This window comes from Osmerus mordax, chromosome 5 (genome assembly GCF_038355195.1).
Source record: "Osmerus mordax isolate fOsmMor3 chromosome 5, fOsmMor3.pri, whole genome shotgun sequence".
Lineage (NCBI taxonomy): Eukaryota > Metazoa > Chordata > Actinopteri > Osmeriformes > Osmeridae > Osmerus > Osmerus mordax.
Genome location: NC_090054.1, coordinates 15,233,898 through 15,259,636, shown reverse-complemented (window position 1 = coordinate 15,259,636; position 25,739 = coordinate 15,233,898). Strand labels below are relative to the sequence as shown.

Here is a 25,739-nt window from a genome sequence, read left to right as displayed (position 1 = left end):
AAGCAAACCATAATAATAATATCACAATAATACCAGCAGCTTGTAAAAACTCATACAGTACAGAAATGGGAAAACCTGCATTTAATGTTGTCCTTTCTTCTTACTTATTGTGTTTGGTCCCAAACCAGACCAATGTTCAGCAATTTACTTAAGGCAAAAAACAACAGGACATTTTGATTTCATCACCAATGACACTGATTGTTTTATTTAATTCCTTTTCTGCTCTAATTCACCACAATGTCCGCTGTTTACCATCTGAGAGCATCCTGTGTTTCACATTTTCCACAGAGCTACATTAGGGGTGGCCTGTGTATTAAACCATCCACTAACATACTATACATGCGTGGGCACGCACACACACACACACACACACACACACACACACACACACACACACACACACACACACACACACACACGCACACACCCACATTGTACTCATCAATACCATTCAGGACGCATCCATTGAAAGGAGAATCAATAGGCAAGTCAAGCAAGGACAACTTGAAAAACACAATAGAATAAAGCAGTGCCTAAAAAACGTATGTGATTCAGAGTCTTTGCCTGCATTCACTGGAGCAGATATCTCTGCTCAAACGGCACAACACAGTAGCACATTAAATTCAATACACTTTATTCATCCGGAAGGAAAATCAACTGCACAGCATACTGCATGTCAATGTGTCATCAGAAAACACTGATACTCAATGCAGAGCACCCATGTCACCCTTTGGCAGATGAACAGATGAATCCTGGTACAGACCCGTCAGTGGAAGGTCACATGTTTTCACACGGACAGCCCTCTTGGTGTTGGCCAGGTCGGAGGTCCTGGGACAATACATGAAGGAAGACCCTGGCCCTCTCAGCACTGCCATCTTTATCTTCCCAGCTCCATGTTGACATGCTGTATTACTGTATTCATAGGTTAACACTCAGTGATGTTTGGACAAATCTCACGAACATACACTTCATAAGTGTACATATGTAATAGCCTATAAGCCTATTCCCTGGAGAACTCATTTGCAAGTTGAAAATGAGTGTTGTGGTTATGTTTGTCAAGTTGTACTACTGTTGTGATTGTTGTGTAGAGCCTGACAGAGAGGAGTTCCCTGCACATGTTAGAGGAGACTACATAATCTCCCTAGTTACACATACTCGCACATACACAGAAACGCACACATACTGCTCCATTCACTTAACGCTGCTAACTCCTTGGATAGCAGTGGCGTCTTATTTTTTTTCTTAATTGGGACTGAACACTTTACTCTCTGTGCAATCCAACCGAAAGCACTCAAATCCGCTTATACACGAGAACAGCATTCATACTTTGTGTTGTAATTCAGTTTCATGCTGCTCATTGACTTTTAGTAACGGAGGCATCGACAACGGCTCATTCTATAAATGAGACACTGTTTGCACTGAAGCTTTGCACATGACAGAGATTAGGGAATCAGATGAATATTTTAAGGGGGTTTGGTGTGTTGCCTCTGCTCTTCAAAGACAGCCCTATACACTGAGGGTGTTGTGAAGTGGTGACTGTTTGCCATGTACATATTTAAAACAAACAATGCTGGCATGCTGAAAACGATTAGCCTACAAGTGCTGTTGCATTGTCAGTCAAATGTTGTAGACAATGTGAAAGTGTTTCCTGTGAGTGAATACTTTGTGATTTTATCAGAAGCACAGCCATTACGGAGCACACAAGGAAGATGCTTGGAGCAAACCACCAGGAAGCTGTATCATCACCATGGTGACAGACCCCACACCCTGTTTCAAGCGATGTAGGAAGAGGGAAAAAACGTAACCAGTGCTAGCCAATGAGGAACCCCATATGAGTGGCCTTTTAGGAAATAAGTCAGACTGTCTTTACACAAGCACATATGCAACGTTCCCACACATTCATATTACTTATTTGTGTAAATAATTGATGTTCTTCTAAACACTAAATCCTTAAAACTCATCATTCAAAATGTATATTTTAATGAAAGCGAACTATGGAAGAAAATCAGTGACATCATGTTTTGAATTTTAAAAGGCATTGAATACTTAATATTGAAATTTAAACACTACTGAATTTGTTGGGTTTGAATTCACCTTTGGAAAATTGAGATCCAAAATTTAAAGGTTCAGAAATTGAGGTTGCCAAAAAAAAACCATTGAGCCGAAAAAAATTGAGCCGACTTTTTGGGATCCAAATTTCCCCATTCGAATTTTAGCAACCTGAATTTAGTTAGATTTTAATATCTGACGCTTGAATTGTTAAATTTTTGGGGGGGCTCAAGCCCCTGCTCAAGTCCAGCTCAAGATGAAAGCAAAGGTTAGAAAACAGGAGAAGAGGTAAGAAAGGCTTTCTGCGGCATGAAGAGAATAATTTATCTTAATCATTTCCATTTCTCTGCCCCCAGCATAAACATCTTTCTTTTTCTTCACCTCTTACTCCGAGATTTAGTCATTTTAGCAGACGCTATTATCCAGAGCGAGAGATACAAAGAGAGGGTGGTTGGGGGGCGAGAGAGTGTACAAAGGAAAATAAACACAGAGGAAAAGAGAGACAGAGGGGGAGAGTTGTTTCAAAGAGCAGGAGCCATGCTGTCTAGGAGTGTGTTGAGATAACCCCTTCAAATCAAAAGTCTATCAGTGAAGGTCTCTGGGCATATGCTACTGAGTTCTAAAAATCAATATATGCTCTCAAACCAGCTCAGTGTCAGAAATTAAGCAGGGCACATGCCTCCCCAAGCACACACATACACACACTTTTCTCATTTGCTAGGAGCAAATGCATGTGTGGTAACTACATGTATGTGTGCTGGGCTGCACTTTTGTTGTGTACTTGTTTACAGAGAGCCTGACAGAGTGGGGTTCCCTTCACGTGGAAGAGGAGACTCCCTACACGTGGCAGCTCACTCCTCCTTTGAATCCTTAACCCCCTCCTTCCCCTCCCTCCCTCCCTCCCTCCCTCCCTCCCTCCCGCCCTTCCACCCGCTCCCCGCACCCACGCTCATCCATAATAGATCAGATACACAGCTGGGGACCTGGAATGAGGGAGAGAGAGAGAGAGAGAGAGAGAGAGAGAGAGAGAGAGAGAGAGAGAGAGAGAGAGAGAGAGAGAGAGAGAGAGAGAGAGAGAGAGAGAGAGAGAGAGAGAGAGAGAGAGAGAGAGAGAGAGAGAGAGAGAGAGAGAGATTGATGACAAGATTGATGACAAATATCTTAAAGACAATTTGTTACCCTAGCCAGGAAAGTACATCTTGGTACACAAATAAAATATTCCTTCTCAGGTTGAAAACAGTGTGTATTGGCAAAGGTTCTGGTGCAAAGGTTTAAATGTCTTGTGGACTTACTGGTCATGCTCTTGATCTAATCGTACACAATGTGTATTGGCGGATGGTTGTGAATTTGATATAAAATGTATATGAAATTTACCAAATTTAACAGGGAAACTTGTTCAGTCAAAAAGGGTTCTATTGTTCCAGCCTCCTTCTCTGAGCCAAATCCTCTCCTCTCCCAGAGAGAAGCCTCCAGCCTCAACCCCCCAGGGCCTCCAGGCCCTCCAGCCTCCAGCCCCCAGGACCTCCAGCCTCCAGCCCCCAGGGCCTCCAGGACCTCCAGCCTCCAGCCCCCAGGGCCTCTGAAGTACTGAACCACAACAGCAAGAGACTGGAAAAATCAGGAGGTGTGATCGATTCCCAGCCAATGTGTCTGAGTGCACCTGTGATTGTGGGGGACAGTTGAACACCCTCCATTAGGGTCTCCATGACGTGTTAAAATACACCTCGCAATACAACAGGGGCATTATTAAAGCAAAACCGGCTCATTTCAAAACGCCCTGCCATTTGTGGCTTTGTATGTTTGATACAATGACTGTGACAACAACGAAGGAATCATTTGAAAATCCATTTAGTTGAGACATGGTGGGATAAATGTCTCTGTATATATAAGGACACACAATTGATATTATACATTTACATTTACATTTAGTCATTTAGCAGACGCTCTTATCCAGAGCGACTTACAGTAAGTACAGGGACATTCCCCCTGAGGCAAGTAGGGTGAAGTGCCTTGCCCAAGGACACAACATCATTTGTCTCGGCCGGGAATCTAACCGTCAACCTTCTGATTAATAGCCCGACTCCCTAACCGCTCAGCCATCTGACTCCCATTATACCAAACATGACATGCAAAAATAAAGTGAGGCAGACATTTTTGTATTTAACAACCCGTCAATTTCTGTCATTGAAGCACAGTAAAAGAATTCATACATTTTCTGTTTTGCTAAGTTTGCTGCTTTAGTATACTATGTAGACACATTTTTAAAATTGTTATGGTATAATAGAAAACAATGAAAAGCATTTCATGAGTTTTAAAGGCTGGCAACAACATTCAATAGTCCCTCCTTTTATAGAAATCAGTCTGCTCTTGTACTCTGATGAAGAACGATAGAATGAATTCACCTGACTTCTACTCACACTCCCATGAGCTGATGATATTAGTGAAACGTTAATGTGGGTTTTGATATTTTGGCCAATGAAGCTTTTATTTAAAATGCATCTGACCCAACCTACAGTACTGGGCTTCCTGAAGAACACCTCCTAAAGACAATTCCTGTGCTCAGTTCTTCAAAACCGTCTCAATGACTACCTCTAAACTGTCATGCAATACATTTGGTATGGATGTTACAGCAACATTCAGACAACGTTAAACAACATTCAACATCAGAACCATTATCAATTACCTCCAGCCATCTGTGAAAAATAACATCTCTGCGCCATAATCAGTGCCAGTGTGGCATGAGGCAGGGCGAGAGGGGGGGGGGGGGGGGTCACATGGATTGGCCACCTCCCTGTTGTCACCACGGGAGCTTAGTTTACACTGATGTGTTTGTGTGGCGTGCCTTCATTTACCCTGATATGGATGAGTGCAGCGGGGAGTCTTAGTTGATAGCAGAGGGGTGAGAGACATCAGCAGAATCAGGAATAGTGTGGCTCTGTGGGAGTCTGAGTGGAGTGGACGCCCTCACACACTTCCTCTCCCCGGCTCTGATGGCCAGGGAGGTAGTCAGCTACTGATGGGATCATGCAATCAGCCTGCCTGAACCTCTGTTGTTGCTCCGCATCTCTGGTGATGAAGTGAGGGTGGTGGTGGATGACTGCCATCGTCTGAGGATAGTCTGATAGGGCCTGAAGCCACTGTGGCAATCAGGAGAGGTGCAAGAGAATGTTGTTGGAATCGAAATGAGTGACGAATGAGCAACCATGTCATCGGCGGGTATTTACTGTAAATAATCTACCAACAGTCCCCACAGCAATCTGCATAATCAATTTGCATCTCCCCACTCCGATCCCCTCGGAGATCACACAAGACTCACTTCTTAGTCTAACGTGGGCCAGGAAGAGTCCATGTATGAACATGGCTTTCCCAGCCCCATCTCCATCCATATCCTTTATGCACCCAAAGCCACCGACTCACAACAGATGGTCCCACGATGATGATGTCATTCTGTCCAGGCGACTCCCTGTGTGTTAGCCATCTTAATTAGCATGGATGGCCATTTCTAGATAGACAAGTAACTTGATGAGCCATTAGCTCGGGTTGTTAAGCTTGGGACAAGACCCAATCCTCTGGGGGATTCCCCCCTGCCAACCGGCTCCTGAGTTACATCATTGTGGGATTGGTATCCTTGGTGACAGGGGTTGGTTGGAGACTGGCATTGACCATTTTAGTGACAGCAGGGGTGGATTACAGCCCTTAGTCAGCCTAGTCTTTTAACCCTGCCATATGCAGCATTGGAGTCAGCACTATCATATTTAACACACACACACACACACACTGTTGCGTCCCCACGCATGTCTATGTGCTTTTCCTCCCTCTGTGTTTTACCACTCCTCCTCGCATCCCTTCAATTAGGTGTCCATCTGCTATTGGTTCCCTGAACATCATTCACCATTCAAGTCCGTTCCAGCACCTTACCGGAAACAGAGTGATGATTCAAAAACCCTTCCTTTCTCGGTTGCAGCAGATGCCGATTATGACCAATTGTGGCCTTTGTGTATTCGTATGTGTGGGTTTGAAACCGTATTGTTTCATGTACCCTAGCTGGACAAGATGTCAGGCTACGGGACACGGCCATTCATTTGATACTGTATCTGGACACAATGTCACTGCACCTTTTTCTTTCCTTTCCAAAAAAGGTTGAGAAGGAACAGAAGGGTTCAACTTGCAGTGGCCTCCTAAATTGAACCCTTCTGTTCCTCACTGTTTTTGTCTGGGGAGAACTGAACAGGTCGAAAACAGCTCACACACACACAGATCATTTTTTCATTATTTATAAGCCATGCGATTAAGCCTCTGTTGTGGACAGGATAGATGATGTTTGAGCCAAAGCAGTTTATCAAATACATCCCGGCTAACTTTATTAGGAACATAAACAACAACCCTTCCAAACACCCTCCTATTCACTTGCACTAATATTCATACTCAATCAACTGCACGACAGACACAGCCTGATTTGCAGTTGTGCCTATTATGAATAAAAGATAATAAGTGTAAGAATTGAATTGCTTTGAAGTAAATGTCAACAGGCAGGCTGTGACTTTGGTAATTGAATATTGAGTCTGCAACCGGTCTCAGGCACCCAATCTCTCCTATCCAAACCTCTGGATCCAACATTTCAAATATAATAGATTCATATTTAATAAATGGTCTGGCTGTCTCACCCCTGTGTCTCCCTCTCCCACCCTCATGGTCACCCACTGGAACTTGGAGGTGCTGCTTGATGAGCAACTCTCTTTCTTATTCTTTGTACTATGGAGGGGTGGGAGGGTGGTGGTGGCGGGGGTTCCCTCCCTCTGCGATTACAGATGTTGTTTTCGTTCACAAGAGCTTCTCGACAGGGTGCACCCCCCCCCGACCCAATTATGTTGTTGTGACCAGCTAATAAGGGTGGAGCAGGGTTTATCCAACCATTTGCATAATGTGTGAAAACCACACAATTGGATGTGAATGAGACATGCATAATTTCCAACCTGTGTTGATAATGTGTAGGTTGTTATTGTGGAGTGGCAGCGATGGGGTCAGAGGATGAGAGCATGGATTTAGATGTTATTAGTGACAGAGACAGAGAGAAAAGATGGTAAAGAAAGTCAATATTCAGACGGACAAACTACTGTTCATCGACTGATACATTAACATATGGCCTTCTTCACATCAATACAACGTGATAAATTACTTAGAAAAGAATCTTTGTAAGCAGCAATGTAATGACAGACTTATTGAGCCCCCTTTCTGTATAAAATTGAAAACAGGCTTCAGATTTCTTTCATGCAACCACTGTTAAACCCCTCATTATCTCAAAAGGGTTTTCCTACTTTTAAAGTTGTTTTCTCTCTTGAACAGATATCTTATTGGGATTTTTATTTTTGTTTGAATTGTTTATCACTTGTATTATTGTTTTTATTGATTTGATGTAAAGCACCTTGAGCTACAATTCTTGTATGAAATGTGCTATATAAATAAAGTCTTACTTACTTACTTACTCATTCACAACATCAGCAGAAATCCCATCCCCAAAACCCATTCTGTCTCTGTAAATTGAAATGAGGTGTGGATAAAGTCATTGTGAAGCTGGTCACGTCCTGGCACAGGGTGTCCCACAGCGATCAGCCATCCCACCAGGAGGACTCCCAGAGGCCCATCATGCTAACAGCTCCTTGAATACCACGTCGGACGGCTTTGTTCAGGCGACTATCGATTACCCATAATGCCACAGGTGCTTGGCCATGAGTCAAAATCCTCCACCTCTGACTCCTTGTGAAATATTGCCTTGTCTAATGCGTTGACCTTGAACACCAGGTAAACACATAAATCCCAGTGTGTTTGGCTCCTGCATTATATCAGCCAGACTGGGTCCCCTGGTTTTAAGGTGAATGAGGATGCAATGCGGTTTTATTTCCTTTATTTATCTTTTTTCCCCCGCAGACCATCATCTGAAATTCAGCTAATATGATGAAATACAGTAATAGGCCTGGCAGTTTGAAAAGGCCAGCATCCCCGTGGAGTTGAAAGCAAAGGACAGGATGTGTTACAGTAATAGTTCTTGAAACCATGTGAAAAGCAGTGGAGTTAGTACTGGATCACCTGCTGGGGGGGAGGCAGTGCAAGTGATTTCTCTGTGTTGATAATTGTCTAGTCCTTTACCTATATTATATAAATTACGTGAGGGACCAAAATAGAAGGCTGGGTCCCCTCCACCTCTGTGTGACAGCCAGGGTGATGACCTCACAGGGACATGGTGTGGCTACATGGCCTGGAAGGTACACCGCACAGAGACACATGGATGAGTCTTACAAGGATGAGTCTCGCAGGGATGAGTTTTACCAGGTGATGGGATGAGCTTTCAGTGAGACTTAATGTCATCACAACACAGGGATGACTCTCACAGGGATGAGTTTTAGCAGGTGATGGGATGAGCTTTCAGTGAGTCTTGATGTCATCACAACACAGGGATGACTCTCACAGGGATGAGTCTCACTATCTCTAAAAGAAAAAAGCTGTCTGGAACCATGTCTTGAACTGTGCATATTGCATATGGCCACCTAAATGTTCAAATGTAACTCTTATTGGAAAAAAGCATAATATTTTTTTTTTACAATGCATTTAGAGCTTTACTGCGCTAAAAGCCAAGTAAATGAATCGTTCAAAAAATGAATAAGTAACTTCCCACAGTATACTACACCTTAGTTAAGAAAGTGTTCTGTGGTGTTATGGGTTTGAAACACACACATACACACACACACACACATACACAGTACACTGTTCTGACAAGCGTCCTCTGAACCAGAATCACAATGCATCAACAAGAGTGACTCGGGGAAGACGGACTTCAGAGGCTGAGAAAGAGAAGAGACAGGCTTCCAATCTAAATGCAAATCCCCTTTGTCCCGCAGTGCTGTCCTCTGGTTGGAGAGGTGAGAGGTCAACATACTGCTGGCAGTATGCATGAGCCAGGAGTCATCACCTGACCACACCCATTCTGCCCGCCAGGTCTCGTCACCCGTCAACAGCCATGTGTAATGCATCATTCACAACAGTCTGGAAGAAGGGAGGGAGAGAGGAGAGAGTCAGGTAGGTGTAAGTGACAAAAGCATTTCCAGTCCAAAGTTTCTGAGAAGACGGAAGGCTTTTTTTTCTAAAATCCTAGGTTGGTTGATGGAATGAGGAAATGATGTTGAAAGAATATGGAAGCCTCTTAAAATTCCAAGGTATTCTCTCATGCAAATCTGCTTTGAATGACGGAATGAATAACCTCTTTTAATACAAATAAAGTTTGTATTAAAGTTTTCAACAACAAAACATAGCAGGGCAAGAATAGACACAGGAAAAAGAGTCCTGTCATCCCACAACAAGCCCTTTTTCTACCATTTGTCTTTCTTCGTTAACTATGGAACGTTTATTGTTTGACTATTTTCATTTAGTACTGCTCCAGCAGGAGAAAGTTAGGCTTGATAAGACATTCTGACTCCAATCAGATGTGGATGTCTCCTCTCTGCCTATTGGTCCTGAGATCACATGATCAAAATGAAGCAGCCTTATCCAAAACTCCAGACAACCCTCCAGTTTCCTCTACACAATCTCTAATACAAGTCAAAGCATGCTTTGGTGTGTCTGTGAAAGCTTTCCGCCTTACAGATTTCTATTTCTGTACTTTCTAACTTCTAAGTTAAATGAAAAAGTCACTGCAACACACTAGTATGTCCCTGTTTCTATTCAATGCTCTCTCTCTCTCTCTCTCTCTCTCTCTCTCTCTCTCTCTCTCTCTCTCTCTCTCTCTCGCACACACACACACACACACACAAACACATACAGTCCCCTTACACATGTGACCACTTTATTACCACAGGCAGCTCCCATTGAAACACAACAGCACAGCTTTATCCCACAGTATCAAAGAAGCTCGGCTCCATGTTCCAACCCTCTGTGGGTTGACACATAGCCTTTTCTAAACTTAAAGCTTTTTAATAAAATATGACCTCATATTCCATTGTTAATTATTCATTGAACTGTCCTCATAAGATCCAGGGGCTTGCGGTTCTGACCAGGGCCAGCTATTTCTCTCCATTGTTTTCTCCCTCCGTCAGACCTGGAAATCTCCATCTGCTGGCCTCCAGCCAGCCCTACATTCACAGAATCTGAACATGTTAATTACGATGACATGGACACTGGGCTACGAGAGAGAAACCCCGCCTTACATAATGCCAACACCGTTACTTGCCTGCTGAGGGTCCAAATGAATTGCCACTGGGATCAGTATTTTACTGAAAAGCATATTAATCAAGAATCATGCTGAAGCACATTTTAGCAGTTGGCATCGGCCCAGATGGAAATGATGTTTTTACTGATTGTGGATGTGCCTTTCTGTGTTTTGTGTGAGTCCTATGAAATGTATTTATGAAATGGTTGTCAGTGGAGTGGCCAGAAATCCGAAAATGTGATCCAGAGAGTGTGAGACTATGACAGCAGTGTTGTGTGCTCGTTGGCCAATAGATATATGTGCTCCCGATGTGTACTCTGCTGCTTGGCTGCATCCTTTCCAACAGACGCTTCAGTTATTGAGAAGGTTGTCAAGGTGATTGTGCAGTGACACTAGGAACTCAGCCCCTCATCTCAAGGCACAGTGTGTGTACAGGTAAATGTGTTTGTGTATGCTAGGGTCCTCATCTTAAGGTATACAGTCCAGTAAGATTATGTTGTATTTGAAAAAGTAACTTCTAACAACTAACAAGCAACCAACGCACATAGTTACAGAACTGTACATGTATATCATGACAATGCAAGACATAAGCATCCTATCAGGACCATTATGGTAGTACCATACTGTATTTATTAACACAGTTGTATTGCTCTTTCAAGTTATCATGAATAATGAATACTGTACTTTAAGTATTCAGACACACCCGACTAAAGAACATTTAATAAGTGTGTTAATACAATGTCTACACAGCACCCCATTATTCTTTTGTTTACTCTCCCAGTATCCCAGACTTCAATTTCAAATGCAGACTGGATTATATTTCTTCTTGAAAGCTAAAACCACACTTGATTGAGAAACCCAGGGGAGTCTAAGCACCAACACAAAAGTAATAAAGAATCGTTGAGAAACAGATTGCTCTGAAAGAACTGGCCCTGCCACACAGATGCTGCCACACTGCTGCAGGTAACCTCAAGGGGCCAGTCAGTTATGGATTTAGGGCAGTCGAAGACACATTAAATGTCCAGTTCAGTAGCTGCATCCTGCTACACTCTGTCCTAAACAGCATGAGCTAGCTTGATGACCTGGCAGTGAAGCCAACAGTAATGCCTCTCTCCCAGAGTTTGGTCATGGTAGATTTGGCTCACTGATTCAAAAGGGCCAACGGGTGATTCTGACAAGGCACGAACAAGCCGCGTGCCATCCGCCTCATTCTCGACATCCCTGTGTTCACGATTTTTGGGCCAGTCATTTCTGTGAGCGCCCATTGGTACTTTAGTCCCGCCCCCTTTCTGCCTTCTCTCTCATGAGTAATGTTTCTGTCTCCTGCCCTCAGCACATAAGAAATGACCACTCCATCATACGACACTTGCTTTCATTTCCAAGCACATGCACACACGCAAATACACACAAAAACACAAAGACGGACAGACGTGCACACACACACACACACAAACTAAAACACTGAAGTCGTTTTACACATACACCGACACATCCCAATCCCCTTCCACGCCTCCACAGTTTTACTGTGCTGCTGTCATGTACCCCTCTCCAACAGTGACACAGTGCCTGTTTCAGATTTAGCATTGCGCCGGCGGCGCCCGCTGATTAGCTGGGCGGAGCCACGCAATCTAATGCTACCGTGTGCCTGCAGTGGAGCCCATCACTCAAATCATGCAGTGTCGGTTCTAACCTCACATCTGAGTGAGAGAGAAAGTAAAAAATAAAAAAAAGGAACAGAGTGGGCAACATCCACTTAAAATGTTCCCCTGGTCAGATCTCTCACACTTAGCTACGCATATCCCGTATCACAGCTCCTCGTCATCCAATCGACTCCTATCGGTGACCATCAGGAAGTGGTAATGAAACGAGACCCCAGTTCAGGTGTTAACCACCACCTCCAATTATAATAAATAGCAGGAACACAGGCTACCATTCTCCAGTGAAACTCTGCTCAGAGCTGGGAGCTGGTATGAGAAATACGGTCATGATCACAGTAATGAAGGAGAATGTGAGGAGATGTGTTTAAAACGCTGTCAGGTTCACATTGTGCTTCGGGGAAGAGAGAGCCGTCTAACAATGCTTGCAATACTCTATAAGAGGGGTTCTACATTAGCTGCTATGGCCCAATTGGTCTCCTTTCAATGCCTTATTAAGGCTGAGACACAGATGTTGGTTGCCAATATAAGGATTTACATTACCGTCTCCTGGGCCCAACATAAAGATGATGTCAGAATGAATACCCTCAATACACATAAACTTTACTCTAACAACTCTAGACAACAACACACAGCAACAACAATGCCAAATAAGGGTCCCTGTTCAATCAATGCGTTTCTCAAATGAACATGGGACCCCTTTCTCTTCCAGGAGCATTAAGAAGAAATGGCTACTTGAAAGGACTGGAGGAGGGAACATCTGACGCGAGAACAAGATAACAAGTTTGAATTACAGTTGAGTTACACAAAAAGAAGAAAGAAGGTGATAGAATTAATCAAAAACTTTGAAGAGCCTTGTTTAAAAACGATTATGTTGCAGCAAGGTGTTAAACTGTGATTTGATTAGATTCTCTCTCCCCAGGAAAGCACAATGGGGCTGAATCTGGCAAATAATCAATAGAAACTCAATAGCCTCTTAAATATTGCCCTTGTTTTCACCCCCTTCTGAGTCACACAACAGTTACAACTGTTTGAAACGTAAAAGTACTTTACTGCCACCTGTAGGCAGCAGTGCCAACTGCGTTTCACAAAACCTCAAATAAGTTGCCTTCAAGTTGCTCAAAACCTCATGTAAAAAGACTGCCTGCTTCACTAGAACCATGTTTCTGTACCTCTGTGAGCAATAGGTGTCAGTTGGCGTATCTTAGACTTGTCATGATGGCGTGCAAGAATCATGCTGAGCCGGCGAAGACCTGAGGCTCTCTCCTGGCTCCCTGCCCAGTGACCAGAGTCCAGGTGGAAACAAATACACTGTCTGCTTCTCCACGGGAAATAGACACCTGATGGACAAGCAGTACAAATCTGAACGTAAACAAATCACTTCCAATCATCATGGAGTAAAATGTGTTGCAACAAATGTCTTTAGTAACATTGTACTCTAGTGTTATTGCAGTACCTTAACACATGCAGTGCACAGCTATTGGGACGGACTTATCAATCATTAATTAAAACGTGTTAAGTATGGCGGCCGAATAGGCCAAAGTCATGACTTCATGCATTGTAGGAATTGTCGAAGCGGGGTAAACTTTGATCACACGTTAACACTTTACCCTCTCAGAATCATAAAACAGACCAGAAGAGATACCGACGACACAGCTGTTGACATCAAGTCTTAAAGAAGATGGGCGAGCCTACGACTACTCTGGAACAGGAACTGAGCTGTCCCATCTGTATAGACTTCTACCAAGACCCTGTGAGTCTGAGCTGCCGGCACAGCTTCTGCCGCTGCTGTCTGAAGACAGCCTGGGAGCAGGGGAAGAAGCGGCAGTGCCCCGTCTGTAAACGCAAGTCCTCCAAGGACATTTATCAGCCCAACCTGAAGCTGGCCAACATCGTGGAGGATTTCCTGCAGAAGGAAGGAGCGAAGAGAGGGGGCGAGGGGCACGGAGAGGGTCCCGGGGTGTGTGTGACCCATAGGAAGAAGCTCAAGGGGTTCTGTGGGGAGTGCGAGGTGCTTCTGTGTGCAGTGTGTGTGGAGGCGCATTCCAAGCACACTCACCAGACAATTGAAGTGGCTGCAGAAGTGTGTAAGGTAACGTACTGGCTGGACAACAGACCATGATGCAACTCTGGGCTCTACTGGTTATGATTTCGGAAAGACTACACAACAACACAGGGGAGGCAATAGCTCAGTGATTTGGAAACTTGAAAGTAGATACTGTACTTTGATTTAGATACAAGCTTTCACAAGATCCCAAAGTGTTGTTCCTGTTTGTCCTATTACGTTACAATAATCTAGGCAACACTCACTGCATTCTAGATTGAAACCCTCTTTCACTCATACAAATCTCTTCCCTTTCATCTCTCGCTCCAGAGTAAACTCGATTCGCTGCTGAAAGCTCTTGGCGCTCGGGCAGACTTGAATCTGGTGAGAGATGCTAGCAACAATGCCGCACTGTTCATCAAGGTATGGTATACTGCGGGGCATTGCAAAGACTGGCTTGAGGACTTGCCTCTCTTACAATATTGAATATATCCCTCCACCACCATCTACCCTTTAATCTCATCCCTTCTTTCCCCTCCCCCGACCGTCTCGCCACCTTCTCTCGCTCTGTTTCTGCTGCCCCATTCCTCTCTTCATCTTTAATTGATCTCTCTCTGTCTTTCTCTGTGTCTTTGTCTCTCTCTCTGTCTCTCTCTCTAACACACACACTTTCTCTTTCTCTCTCTGCCTCCTCCAACCACTCCTTCCTGCCCCAGAACCAGGCCCAGGAGACGGCAGGCCAGATTCGAAGAGAGTTTACCCAGCTGCACCAGTACCTGAAGGAGGAGGAGGAGACCAGGCTGGCGGCCCTGAAGCAGGAGGAGGGGAGGAAGACAGCATCACTGGCTGAGAGGACGACCCATCTGATCAGCGAGATGGCCTCACTCTCAGAGAAGATCACTGACATAGAGAACAGGATGGAGACTGATGCACTCTTTTTCCTAAAGGTCTATCTCTCTGTCACACACAGTCTCTACTTTCAACAACTTTGAATGATCCAGATATATCAGAGTTTTGTGGTTTAAAAAACACATACATTTTCAATAATGTTCTTTAATACTGCGTTTCAGATCTACAAAGACATTAAACTCAGGTAAGGGATATTCCAGTGATAGTTAATTCGTTCATTTCCTATTTAATTAGGTCTTGCAGCAGTCTTATAATAACTTGGGCTATCTGTTCTTTTAGGGCCCAGCAGAGCATTACAGACCTGGAGCCTGTCTCTGGGTCTCTGATTGATGTGGCCAAACACCTGGGCAATCTAAGGTTTAATGTGTGGAAGAAGATTCAGGATAAAGTGACATACAGTGAGTACCAATTGACTAGCAGTATCCTATTCAGTAAAGCATTGATAAAGTCACGGCACAATAGCTAGTAGTTATATATTACCATTCCAGGCCGAACTCTCAATCCGACCTTCGATCCATAGTAAACAAACGTCACTTGTTCAGATCCGATTCCGTAATCCGTGTTCAGAAATACATTACCTACTGCTTGTTCTGCTTAATTATGGAGTGATTGAAATGGGTCACTGGCGTAGACTTTCACTATGGACAGGAGATGTATGACATTTATAAATGATTCGCTATTACATTTGAAATTAGGGTGGTATGTGATGGGGAGGTGTGCACTGCAAGGCCATAAGGAAAGAAGTAGCGACTGCTGGCCACTTGAAGTTGACATTCAAATCAACGAAATGACTGACGAGTGGTCCTTAACCCTGAACATTACCCTAACCCCATGTTTTTTCACCTTTAAAAGCAAACATACACAACTGAAACTGATGATTCATGGTTTGAACGATCCAACGTTCTGATTACCTATTTATTTGTCGTCTGGTGTAATACCTGAGTTTGTAGAATGTGCTGAATCATTTTCTGTCGCTGACGAAAGGTGCCCAGTCACCGGAATCTGTGTAAATAGCCAGTCGTGTTATACAGCCAGCTGGTGCATCTAACTGTCACCTCACCTCTCTCTACCAGCGCCTGTGACCTTGGACGTGAACACAGCTCACGCCGACCTGCTCATCTCTGGGGGCCTTTTGGAAGTTAAAGATGGACGGGTGTCCCGGGCGGTGCCTGATAACGCTGAGCGCTTTGACAGTTCAGTCAGTGTGCTTGGTTCCCAAAGCTTCAGCTCTGGCACACACAGCTGGGAGGTGGAGGTGGGGCCTAAGAAGGCGTGGACTCTGGGTGTGGCCAAAGGGGGCGTGACCAGGAAGGGCAGTGTAACCGTCAGCCCGAATGGTGGGATTTGGGCGGTGGGCCTGTGGAACGGGACAGAGTTCAGTGCTGGGACAGCCCCTCTGGGAACCCCTTTGACCTTGAAGAGAAAACCCCAGAAGGTCAGGGTTCAGCTAGACTATGAGGGAGGCAAGGTGTCATTCCACGATTCCAGTGACATGTCACTAATTTACACGTTTAAGGACAGCTTCAAGGAGAGGCTGTTCCCCTACTTTTCTCCCTGTCTGAACTCTGATGGCAGCAACCCTGGTTCTCTGAAGATCTGCCCTGAGAACGTGTGTGTCACTGTCACTCAAACAGCCCTCTCCAAGAAGACTATTCAACCGTGAAGTGCACAGTACAAAGTGTACAGTCACACACATCCCTACGGTTTCTTCAGTGGTTAAGTGTTTGTCTGTCGTTTTGTTCCACTACTTTGTGCGCAATGTTATGTTCCGTAATTTCAACGTTATTTTCATCGACCCTCCCGATTACCTTTCAATAAAAATGTGACGTTTTGTAAATCCTCTGTCTCCGAGAGCAGTATTTGAGCTATCAACGTCAACGCCAACTCACTCAACCAGAACCAGTCCAACGGCATCCACCCTCGATTTTATCTGTGTGGTGAATCAACGTGAGAAAGTGAAACTATTCGGCAGCCATTTGTTTGTACCTCACACAACCGTGGGCACTCACAGACACTCTATCCCCGCGATGGCCGCCAACCCGTGGGTCCTGGAGGATGACATGTCCTGCCCGGTGTGCTTTCAGACATTCTCAGACCCTGTGGTTCTGGAATGTAGCCACAGCTTCTGCAGGTGCTGCCTGGACACCTACTGGACGGACCGGTTCATCAAACTATGCCCCGTGTGCAGACAGACTTCCTTGACCAGATCCCTGACTAGCAACCTGGTTCTGAGAAACATAGTGGACACCTGCGCCAAGGAGAAGATCAAAACCGAGGAGGAGAGGAAGGAATGGAGGGAGAAAGGAAGGAGTATGTCGACAGTAGAGGGAGAGAGAGATGGAAATGGGGAACGTGGCGAGAGGAGGGTGTCACTGAATGAGGAGGTGGAGGCTCGCTGTGCCCAGCACGGAGAGAAGCTGCTGCTCTTCTGTATGGAGGACAAGGAGCCTCTGTGTGTGGTGTGTCAGACAGCCAGGAAACACAGACAACATCAGCTGTGCCCTGTGGACGAGGCTGCCCAGGACCTCAAGGTACAGACAGACACTTCATGCCATTACCACTGCGCCAGTTGTCAGTTACTGTGTTTGTCTGATAGGATTCTTACCAGTTTGATCAGAGACACTACACAATGCCTGAACCAGTCTGACAGGAATGGCCAGGTTGCTAGCACAAATCCAGTCGCTGTAGAATACATACTCTTTAACCCCTTAGGCTGATGTTCGTGTTTTTATTATTCGCCCAATGTTTGTGGGTCTGAAGGAGCTACAATGTCGTTGGGTTTTTAAATCTATACAGTCAGAACAATGTCTGTAAACTAACCCCCAATTTGAATCAGGTTGAGGTAAAGTTGGGGAAAAAACTGTTTATTCAATGTTTTACGATGTTTCAAAATAATGTATTCTAATAACCTTTTGCAGGTTTCTGCAAGCCAATGTTTCGTTTCACACAAAGGGCAGTGAGTGTGACAAAAGCAGGAGGCAGGCTGATAGACAGGGAGACAGACAGGTTCTTGGTGCTATATTTAACAGCAGTGAGGTGTGACGGCTCACATCTTATTTATTGTTTTACCAGTTTTCACCGACACACCTTTTTTACCCTTGGGTCCAGAGCAAACATGTACACCTGTAACAGAAATGTGTAGGCGTGGTGCAGTGTGCACTCAATTAAAAAAAAAAAATGAATACAAGTTAATTAAGTGTTTCTGAACAGAAAATGAGTAAAATTAGTTCAGGATCAGGTCGAATTAGTTTGAAAGTATTCTTTGTTTTTTCATGAATAATTATTCTCTTAGTGAACACTGAAAACCACACCACAGAAAGTACAGTGTTACTCGTCTTGATGTGACTGTCAGCTCAGTTTTTTAGCTCAGCTGTCAGCTGTCAGCTCAACTATATGAACTTCATTGTCTATATATTTTTTGTGTGACAGGATGAATTTAGAGCCAGTCTTCCCCCTTTGAAGAAAAAGTTGGAGACTTTCCAAAAAGTAAAGGAGGAGTGTGAGAAAACAGTACAGCATATCAAGGTTAGAACACAAACCTTTTGGAAAACCAACTACAAAGTAGACTGCTACTTTGGTATTGAGACTTTGAGGACTGTTAGTGTCTAGTAAGCCATTTTCAGACAGTAAACATTTCCTTTTTGACATTTTGAACTCCTAGAACCAAGGCAGTCAAACAGAGAAGAAGATCAAACAGGATTTTGAGGACCTTCATCACTTCCTGCTGCTGGAGGAAGTGTGTAGTCTGTCAGCCCTCGCAGAGGATGTGGACATCAAGTCAGTGATCATGAAGGAGAAGATTGAGCACCTGAGCAAGAAGGTGGCATCGCTCTCCAGCACCATTAAAGAGATAGAGCAGAAGATAGACTCCAGAGATCTCCTTTTCCTGCAGGTAATACACCTTCGCTTTACCAGCACTCCTAGAATACAATATGTATATTTCTTTCATTGAAAATCGTATTTTATTTGTTATTTCCCAAGGCTTACAAGACCACCAAAGAAAGGTATGACAAACCAGTCATATAATTGTGTTTGTGGCTACTGTAGGTGTTTATCATTAGGAATGTTTAATTCATGCTCTACATCTTCAGGTCCAAATACCCTCAGCCTGACCCGGAGCCTGTCTTAGGGTCTCTGGTAGACGTGGCCAAACACCTGAGCAACCTGAAGTTCTCAGTCTGGGAGAAAATGCAGCAGGAAGTCCAGTATTGTTAGTATGAGTACCAGAAAAATACATATATAGTGCAACACAAGATTAAAGTGACTTTGTTTACTCACTTCTGTTGAGATATGTGTTCCTCTTTCTGTCTGTCTCAATATCCTCCAGTCCCAGTGACCCTTGACCCCAACACAGCTGCCCCCTGGGTCTCTCTGTCTGATGACCTCACCAGCGCTTGTCACTGTGACGTGCCTTCCCTCCCCGACAACCCGGAGCGATTTGACCGGTGTGTGTGTGTCTTGGGGGCCGAGCCTTTCTCGTCCGGCCGCCACTGCTGGGAGGTGAACGTGGGGTCCAAGACCCGCTGGGACCTGGGGGTCCTGAACGAGAGCGTGTACAGGAAGGGCATCCTGAATGTGAACCCGGCCCAGGCGTTCTGGGCCCTGGCCCTGAGGGACGGAGGTCAGTACAGTGCCTGCACCATGCCATGGACCCGGCTCACCCTGAAGAGCAAGCCCAGCAGGGTGAAAGTGTGTCTGGATTACGACAAAGGAGAGGTGTCCTTCTACGACTCAGCCGACATGTCCCTCATGTACACGTTTGAAGGCAAGTTCACAGAGAGGCTGCTGCCCTACTTCTCTCCATGTGTGAGCGATGCCGGTCGCAATGCCGAGCCCCTGAAAATTTGCCCTGCCAAAGTGTCTGTGGTTATTGACATTGGGGAGGATGACCAAAACAAAGAATGAAGAAAAGAAAAAAAAAAGAATGACTAAGCTTTTTCCTGTCTCCTGTATCTCCTGTTATTTTTTTTGTTTCTGTCTTTCAATTAACTGTGTATTAAACAAACAGGATTTTCTATTGAAACAATGTTATACTGTGTATGTATTCGGAAATGTTGCTTTGCATACTCATGGACTTCTGATTATGTCCGACTAATAAAGACTTAATGAAATAAAGTAAACATGATCTCATGACGTTGCCTAGGGATAAAGAAAACACAAAAGAACACTGTCTGCTTCAGGCCTTGATCATATCTGACTAAGAAAGAGACAGTAAACATGACAGTTGGAAAAACATCACAATACTTGCCAATAAACTTACATAACCCTGTGAGTGTGTAAACACAACAGAGTATAAAAGCAAGGGTTGTCTCAGTGAACATCAGTCTCTCTGAATCTCACACAGCCAAGTCCACCTTCTACCAAGTGAAGAACGATGAAAGCTTACCTGGTCTTAGTGCTGCTGCTGCCTCTGCTGTGCACAGGTATGACAAACACATACACCCACGCACAAACACACTTATATACACTACCTACAGACACACACGCACACACACACAAAACATGTGCCGTCATATCTAAAAAGCAGGCAGGAGCATGACCCCGGAGATTTGCTCTCCTTCCTGTGCTGCAGCTCAACAGTTTACCATCGAGTGCTATGGTGAGGACTTCCTCATGGTGAGGAACCAGGTGCTCCAGTGCTCTAGTAAAGTAGAGCAAGCGTGCTACACCAGGGGTAAGTAACACACTTTCATTTCAAAAGTCGCCGGGATAACATACTGTGTGACATAAGCACACATCTTTGGAATATTTGTGGATTATGAGGAATAGACTAATAACAGAAGTCAATGGTCTCACATGCCCTCTAACCTCCTGTGTATTTTTCTCCTAGAAACGGGTGAGAAAGGGTGTGCCAGGCTGGAGTTCTGCGATCGGCCTGGCTGGTCATGTTGCTTCAAGAACAGATGTAATGCCTAGAATCAACACCAGGGGGTACCTGACCGTCACAATTGTTGATCAATGTATTTGGAAAAAAAATGCCTATGTTACTAAATTCAACTTTATGTCAAGTGTCATCTCACAATAAAGTTGAGAAATGTATTTAGTATGAGATTGTCATGTCCAGTCATTCTTGAAAGGGATGTGCATTTGTGTGTCGTGTAGAGGTTCCTTTCCTTCCCTGAAGCACGCACGCACACACACATGTCCAGGGTGGTTCTGTATGCTTTGGAGACACATTGATTTATCTGTTCTAGTGAGTCAATAGTGCAGGATCTAGACAAACACACTTTTAGTGACTCTCTCTGTCTCTGGGGGAAAGTCCAACTGCATGGTATCAGAACGACATGGAACTTCTTTCACACAAAAACATTCCTTTTCTTTTTAAAATGTCACCTTTATTTTAACATTTAACCATCACCAATGTGTGGCAGTAAAACATTGTCATCTAACATGTCTAACATTGTCAGGTGGCTGAGTGGTGAGGGAATCGGGCTAGTAATCCGAAGGTTGCCAGTTCGATTCCCGGTCATGCCAACTGACGTTGTGTCCTTGGGCAAGGCACTTCACCCTACTTGCCTCGGGGGAATGTCCCTGTACTTACTGTAAGTCGCTCTGGATAAGAGCATCTGCTAAATGTAAATGTAAAACAGTTTTAAAATGTTAAAGTTTTTTTTAAATCTTTTTATTTTTGTAATCTTCAGTATTTTTCTGTCATTTGACAGGAATGCATGAGAGACAAATTGGCTCAAACATTGTTACGTGAAACAACTTTTTTCTTCTTCTATTTTTCTTCCATTTTTTTTTTCCCATCAGTCATATCAACGTCATTACTTTTCGACATCACTGTCATCATCAACATCATCATCATTAACATGTATGGTCATGACCACATATTCTCTGGATATCACAAAATGTTTGTCATGTCTAACAACCCCCCCCCCCCCTCCCCTAGCCCACCCCACCCCCAATGGTATTCCATGACTTGATGAACACAAAAGTGGCCCACCTGTGCACTCTTGGATGGTGGACATGGCCCAACGAGTGCCAACCGTTCTGCTCCTGGAGAACCCCCTCCACTCCCGCCCTCCCCAGCCCCTTCTTTAGGACACATGAGTGTACATTCACAGGACTGAGAGGAAGAATTTTTCAAGCCATCCAAAAGAAACGTTTGATATTTAACCCTCTCTCCTGCCCCTCTCTATCTCTCTTTTGTGTGTTTTGGATACTAGCCCAACTGAAATCAGGCACATGCTTCTGTACAAAACCTTCACGACAAAAAGACAACCCTTAAAAACAGAGATGGATGGACGCATTGACATACATGGAGGGCAGACTTCTAACACTCTGAAGGACCCGAACGCTCACAATCCAACTCAAGGCCCCCCACAAAAGACACTAGTGTTCCTGTTAGCTTAACTTTACAAACACCTATTCCTATCAAATATAACCTTAACTGACCCAGGCAAGACCACCCCTTCCACCCCCTTTGACCGATCCCTCTTTTGTGGATATTTCATATGGCAAGGCAATGCATCAGAGAAACATTCAAAAGGACGTTATTTGCTGTAGGCCTCTCATATGTAGACCACCACCAATACCCACTCACAGGCTGAATGGCTGTGGACACACTGTAGTTATACAAATTCCCCATTTACAAAAACAGTGGGTGGAGGCACTCTGAGAGCCAGTTCACAGTCCCACACTATGACAACCTGCCCTGGAAAGACCACATTGAAGACAATTATTCATGACACCACCTGGTCAAAGTATATGAAGACTCCCTTCGAGAGCGACTCTGCCTGTGGTTGAGCTCGAGGAGTAGACCCCCCCCCCCCCCCTAGTGGTGAAAACGGAGAATGATTCAATTGTGGAAGCTGCAAGGCAGAGGACGGCATGGACATGAAATATAAACACAGGCATACCATTATATACATAAAGTAGCCACACCTGAATGTACAAAAGGGATGGGTGTGGTAAATGAGCCCCAGGACACCAACTTCTATCTTGAGAAAACTAGAGAGGCAGGAGGAGAACTCTGAAAGAAAACGATCTCTGCCACTTCAGAAATAACGTAATGAGGCCTTTGGAGTTACTATAAGGAGTTAAAAATTGTTTCACGTCTTTCAACTTTGACTTTCATGCACTCACACACAGGGCATTCTGGGAAAGCAAGTCCCACTGACACTAAAGCTACACAACAGAATCACAGGAAGAAACTACAGGACATAACCCATTAAAATGTGTTCTGCAACCTAAAGCATTCGAAAAAGGAGAAAACACAAGCAGTTAATTTGAAGAAGAAAAAAAAGTCTGAACATGACAAAGCATATAAAGGTAAAGAAGATTTTTGTGGACCAGTTGAAAGTCTGACAGAGGCCAACAGTGGTAAAGCATGTCAACAACTTTGGGCCCCTCTTGCTGTGTCTAAGTTACACTACATCTTTACTTCAACGTCAATACCCGGTCACTGTCACCTAACCCATCACATAACTCAATCATGAATTTCCCTGTACCTACAGTCCCTTATTCCAGCCCCCTCGCTCTGTGTGAGACCAAACATGCTCCTTCTAACTTCAATGACCAAGCCTTTTTTACAAGATCCTTTCCTCTCTGACCAAACCCAACCCATGGTAAAACATGACCTCGCTGAAGACATTCTTGACTTGACAAATCATCCCATCATGATATCCTGGGCAAGTAACAAAGCCATTGTTTTGCATTTACAGATATACATTTTTTTACGATAAAAAAGATTCCCCTTCACCATGTCTATGGATGTAGAAAAGGTGTACTGTTATGAGAAGTAGAACACTCTTAATTTCCGTCCTTCCTCATCCACATGAAGAACAGAGGAGCCCCTTCCAGCCAGGCAGCCAGAGAAGGAGAGACGGCTGCAGCAGAGAAGCCCACTCCCCCCCCCCCCCCCTCTCTCTCTCTCTCTCTCTCTCTCTCTGTCTATCTCTCTCTCTCTCTCTGTCTATCTCTCTCTTCCGTGTGCCCTGCTGGCTGTGTACTCTGTGAGCATTAGTCAGTCCTGAGTTTCAGCGGGGGGGGGGGGGGGGGGGGGGGGGTTGACTATGGGGGAGGAAAGGAGTGGGTGGGGGTTGGGTGGGTGGGGGTTGGGGAGGGAGTTGGGGGTAGCTGGCCACGCCCTCCTCCGGAATGACACAAACGTGTAAACGGCGGCTCACACACCATTAAGACTTCTCTTCTTTTAACGTTGCAGTCCGTTGAATGGAGTGATGACACAGTCCCAAGAAAAAGCTTATTTTAAGAGAAAGCAGTCCAATATGAAGGTGGCAGGGGAAACTCAAACCAAAAATGCAGGTCTTATTGATGCGTGTAATGCAGGTGTCGAGAGAATTCCGCCGTGCAGCATTATGGGCCCTCAGACACAGGAAGTCTTTCAGGACAGTTTTTTTGTTTTTGTTTGTTTTTTGCTGTAACTGCAGAAAGGCTAGAGTGATGAGCAACATGCAACCTCTACCAGAGAGAACTGCTTATTGCCTAGGAGAAGCAGTCTGCAGGGGTTTCTTACTTGCGCACACACGCATGCATGCACCCACACACACACACACACATAACATACACACACATACCTGATTGAAACTGCAGGCTGATAGGAAAACGTGTGTGTGGTCCTACCTTTGTCTATGAAATGCTGATTTATTGCAGGTGCGTGTACAACTTGGTCAGAAAGACTGTAGCTAAAGTATCTGTTTCCATGGCAACACCAGAGCCTTGAGACAGCAGCCTGATGGTAGGATAGGAGAGAGTGGTACTGAGGAGAGTGGTTGCCAGGGGTTGCCTGGCTGTCCCCTAGCTCAGCTCCTAAAGCAGAATTGCTAGAGACAGACAAAGACGGGATCATCTTCCTGTCTGCTTGTAGGACCAGTCTATCTGTGATAAACCCACCCCATGGTATAATCTACTGAAGGTCCCGCCATAGAAACAAATGTGACCATGAGTGTGTGTGTTATGGATTAGTGTCCGATTGAGTGCTAGTGTTTGTGTCTCTGTATCAGATGTGTCGTCTAACTGTGAACGTCTAACTCTCCAAGAGATTCCATACTCTCTAATCAACCGCATGACCCAAAATAACCACAACATTCTCTCCTCACAAACTACCACACAAAAAAAAAGTATCTAAAAAATTGATCAATACAAGAGCCAAACGTACAGCTTCCTCTCCCTGACACCCTCCATGCTTGTCCAATAAACACAAAAGAGAAGAGAGCACGAAAAGGAGCTAAAAAAGAACAACAGAAACCTGAACACATGCTGAGGCCAGCTGCGCTCCACCTGAGAGACGCAGTTACAACCAGGGACCACCAGAGAGAGTGCTGAGCAAGAGAGCGCTCTGAGACGCCTCTCTTAGGAGGGAGGGGTGAAAGGGCGGCCCTCGTCGCTAGGCGTGGCCGTGTCGTCGCTGGGGTCCAGGCTGTCCTTCGCGCTCAGCGTGCTATCGGAGGGGGGAGGGGTGGACTCGGAGCGGGGCGGGGTCAAGTCGGAGGGGGATGGGGTTTCCAGGGAGTTCTCCTGCTGTCCGTTGGCCGTGGGCACGGGGAGCTCAGTGGGCGTCGTGGGAGGCGTGGCCACGCTGCACGGAAGAGGGGCATTGGGAGTCAGAGTGAAGGGGGGTAGGGACAGCTCTGTGGGCATCTGGGGCACCAGTGGGACGCCGCGGGGGGTGGAGTTATGGAGCCCCTCTCCCAGAGAGAGGGAGGAGTCACTGGGGACCAACGAGGGCGTCTTCTCCACCAGGCGCCACTGCATGATGCTGGTGTCCTTCCCTCCGGTCGACACCAGGTGGCTGTCGTTGTGCATGAAGGTCACGTTGGTCACGTGACTGCTGTGGGCGCTGTACTTGTGGCTGGGGGCCTGGGGGAGAGGACGAGAGGGGTGGAGGTCAGGTGGGTGGGTAAGATAGGGTTAACACACGCCC

At 45.1% G+C, this 25,739-nt stretch overlaps 4 protein-coding genes across 8 annotated transcripts in view; 3 read left to right on the top strand and 1 right to left on the bottom strand.

Moving 5' to 3' along the window:
- Positions 1–13,582: 13,582 nt before the first annotated feature.
- On the top strand, positions 13,583–16,517 carry LOC136942736 (zinc-binding protein A33-like). The gene is made up of 6 exons (XM_067235705.1): positions 13,583–13,993; positions 14,276–14,368; positions 14,662–14,892; positions 15,016–15,038; positions 15,134–15,252; positions 15,928–16,517. Exons 1-6 carry the CDS (start codon positions 13,583–13,585, stop codon positions 16,515–16,517), a joined length of 1,467 nt encoding a protein of 488 aa, XP_067091806.1.
- A 314-nt stretch (positions 16,518–16,831) lies between these two features.
- Positions 16,832–19,990, top strand: LOC136943322 (zinc-binding protein A33-like). Of its 2 annotated transcripts, XM_067236594.1 has the most exons (6): positions 16,832–17,385; positions 18,284–18,379; positions 18,516–18,746; positions 18,836–18,858; positions 18,946–19,064; positions 19,182–19,989. In XM_067236594.1, exons 1-6 carry the CDS (start codon positions 16,882–16,884, stop codon positions 19,757–19,759), a joined length of 1,551 nt encoding a protein of 516 aa, XP_067092695.1. In that variant the 5' UTR covers positions 16,832–16,881; the 3' UTR covers positions 19,760–19,989. The 2 variants fall into 2 exon arrangements, with proteins under 2 accessions (XP_067092695.1, XP_067092696.1); XM_067236595.1 differs by lacking the exon at positions 18,284–18,379 and having other exon boundaries at positions 19,182–19,990.
- Positions 19,991–20,176: 186 nt separating this feature from the next.
- wu:fj16a03 (uncharacterized protein LOC335475 homolog) lies at positions 20,177–20,900 on the top strand. Of its 2 annotated transcripts, none has more exons than XM_067237057.1 (3): positions 20,177–20,277; positions 20,427–20,528; positions 20,685–20,900. In XM_067237057.1, the coding sequence occupies exons 1-3, from the start codon at positions 20,229–20,231 to the stop codon at positions 20,768–20,770; spliced, it is 237 nt and encodes a 78-aa protein (XP_067093158.1). In that variant the 5' UTR covers positions 20,177–20,228; the 3' UTR covers positions 20,771–20,900. The 2 variants fall into 2 exon arrangements, with proteins under 2 accessions (XP_067093158.1, XP_067093157.1); XM_067237056.1 differs by having other exon boundaries at positions 20,188–20,277; positions 20,379–20,528.
- A 2,979-nt stretch (positions 20,901–23,879) lies between these two features.
- The window catches only part of LOC136943002 (echinoderm microtubule-associated protein-like 4), a 44,825-nt gene continuing 42,965 nt past the window's right edge, over positions 23,880–25,739 (bottom strand). For all 3 annotated transcript variants that reach the window (XM_067236119.1, XM_067236117.1, XM_067236118.1), the window contains one exon: positions 23,880–25,675. In XM_067236119.1, coding sequence (XP_067092220.1) covers positions 25,169–25,675 — 507 coding nt within the window. In that variant the 3' untranslated portion in view covers positions 23,880–25,168. The remainder of the gene's footprint in view (positions 25,676–25,739) is intronic.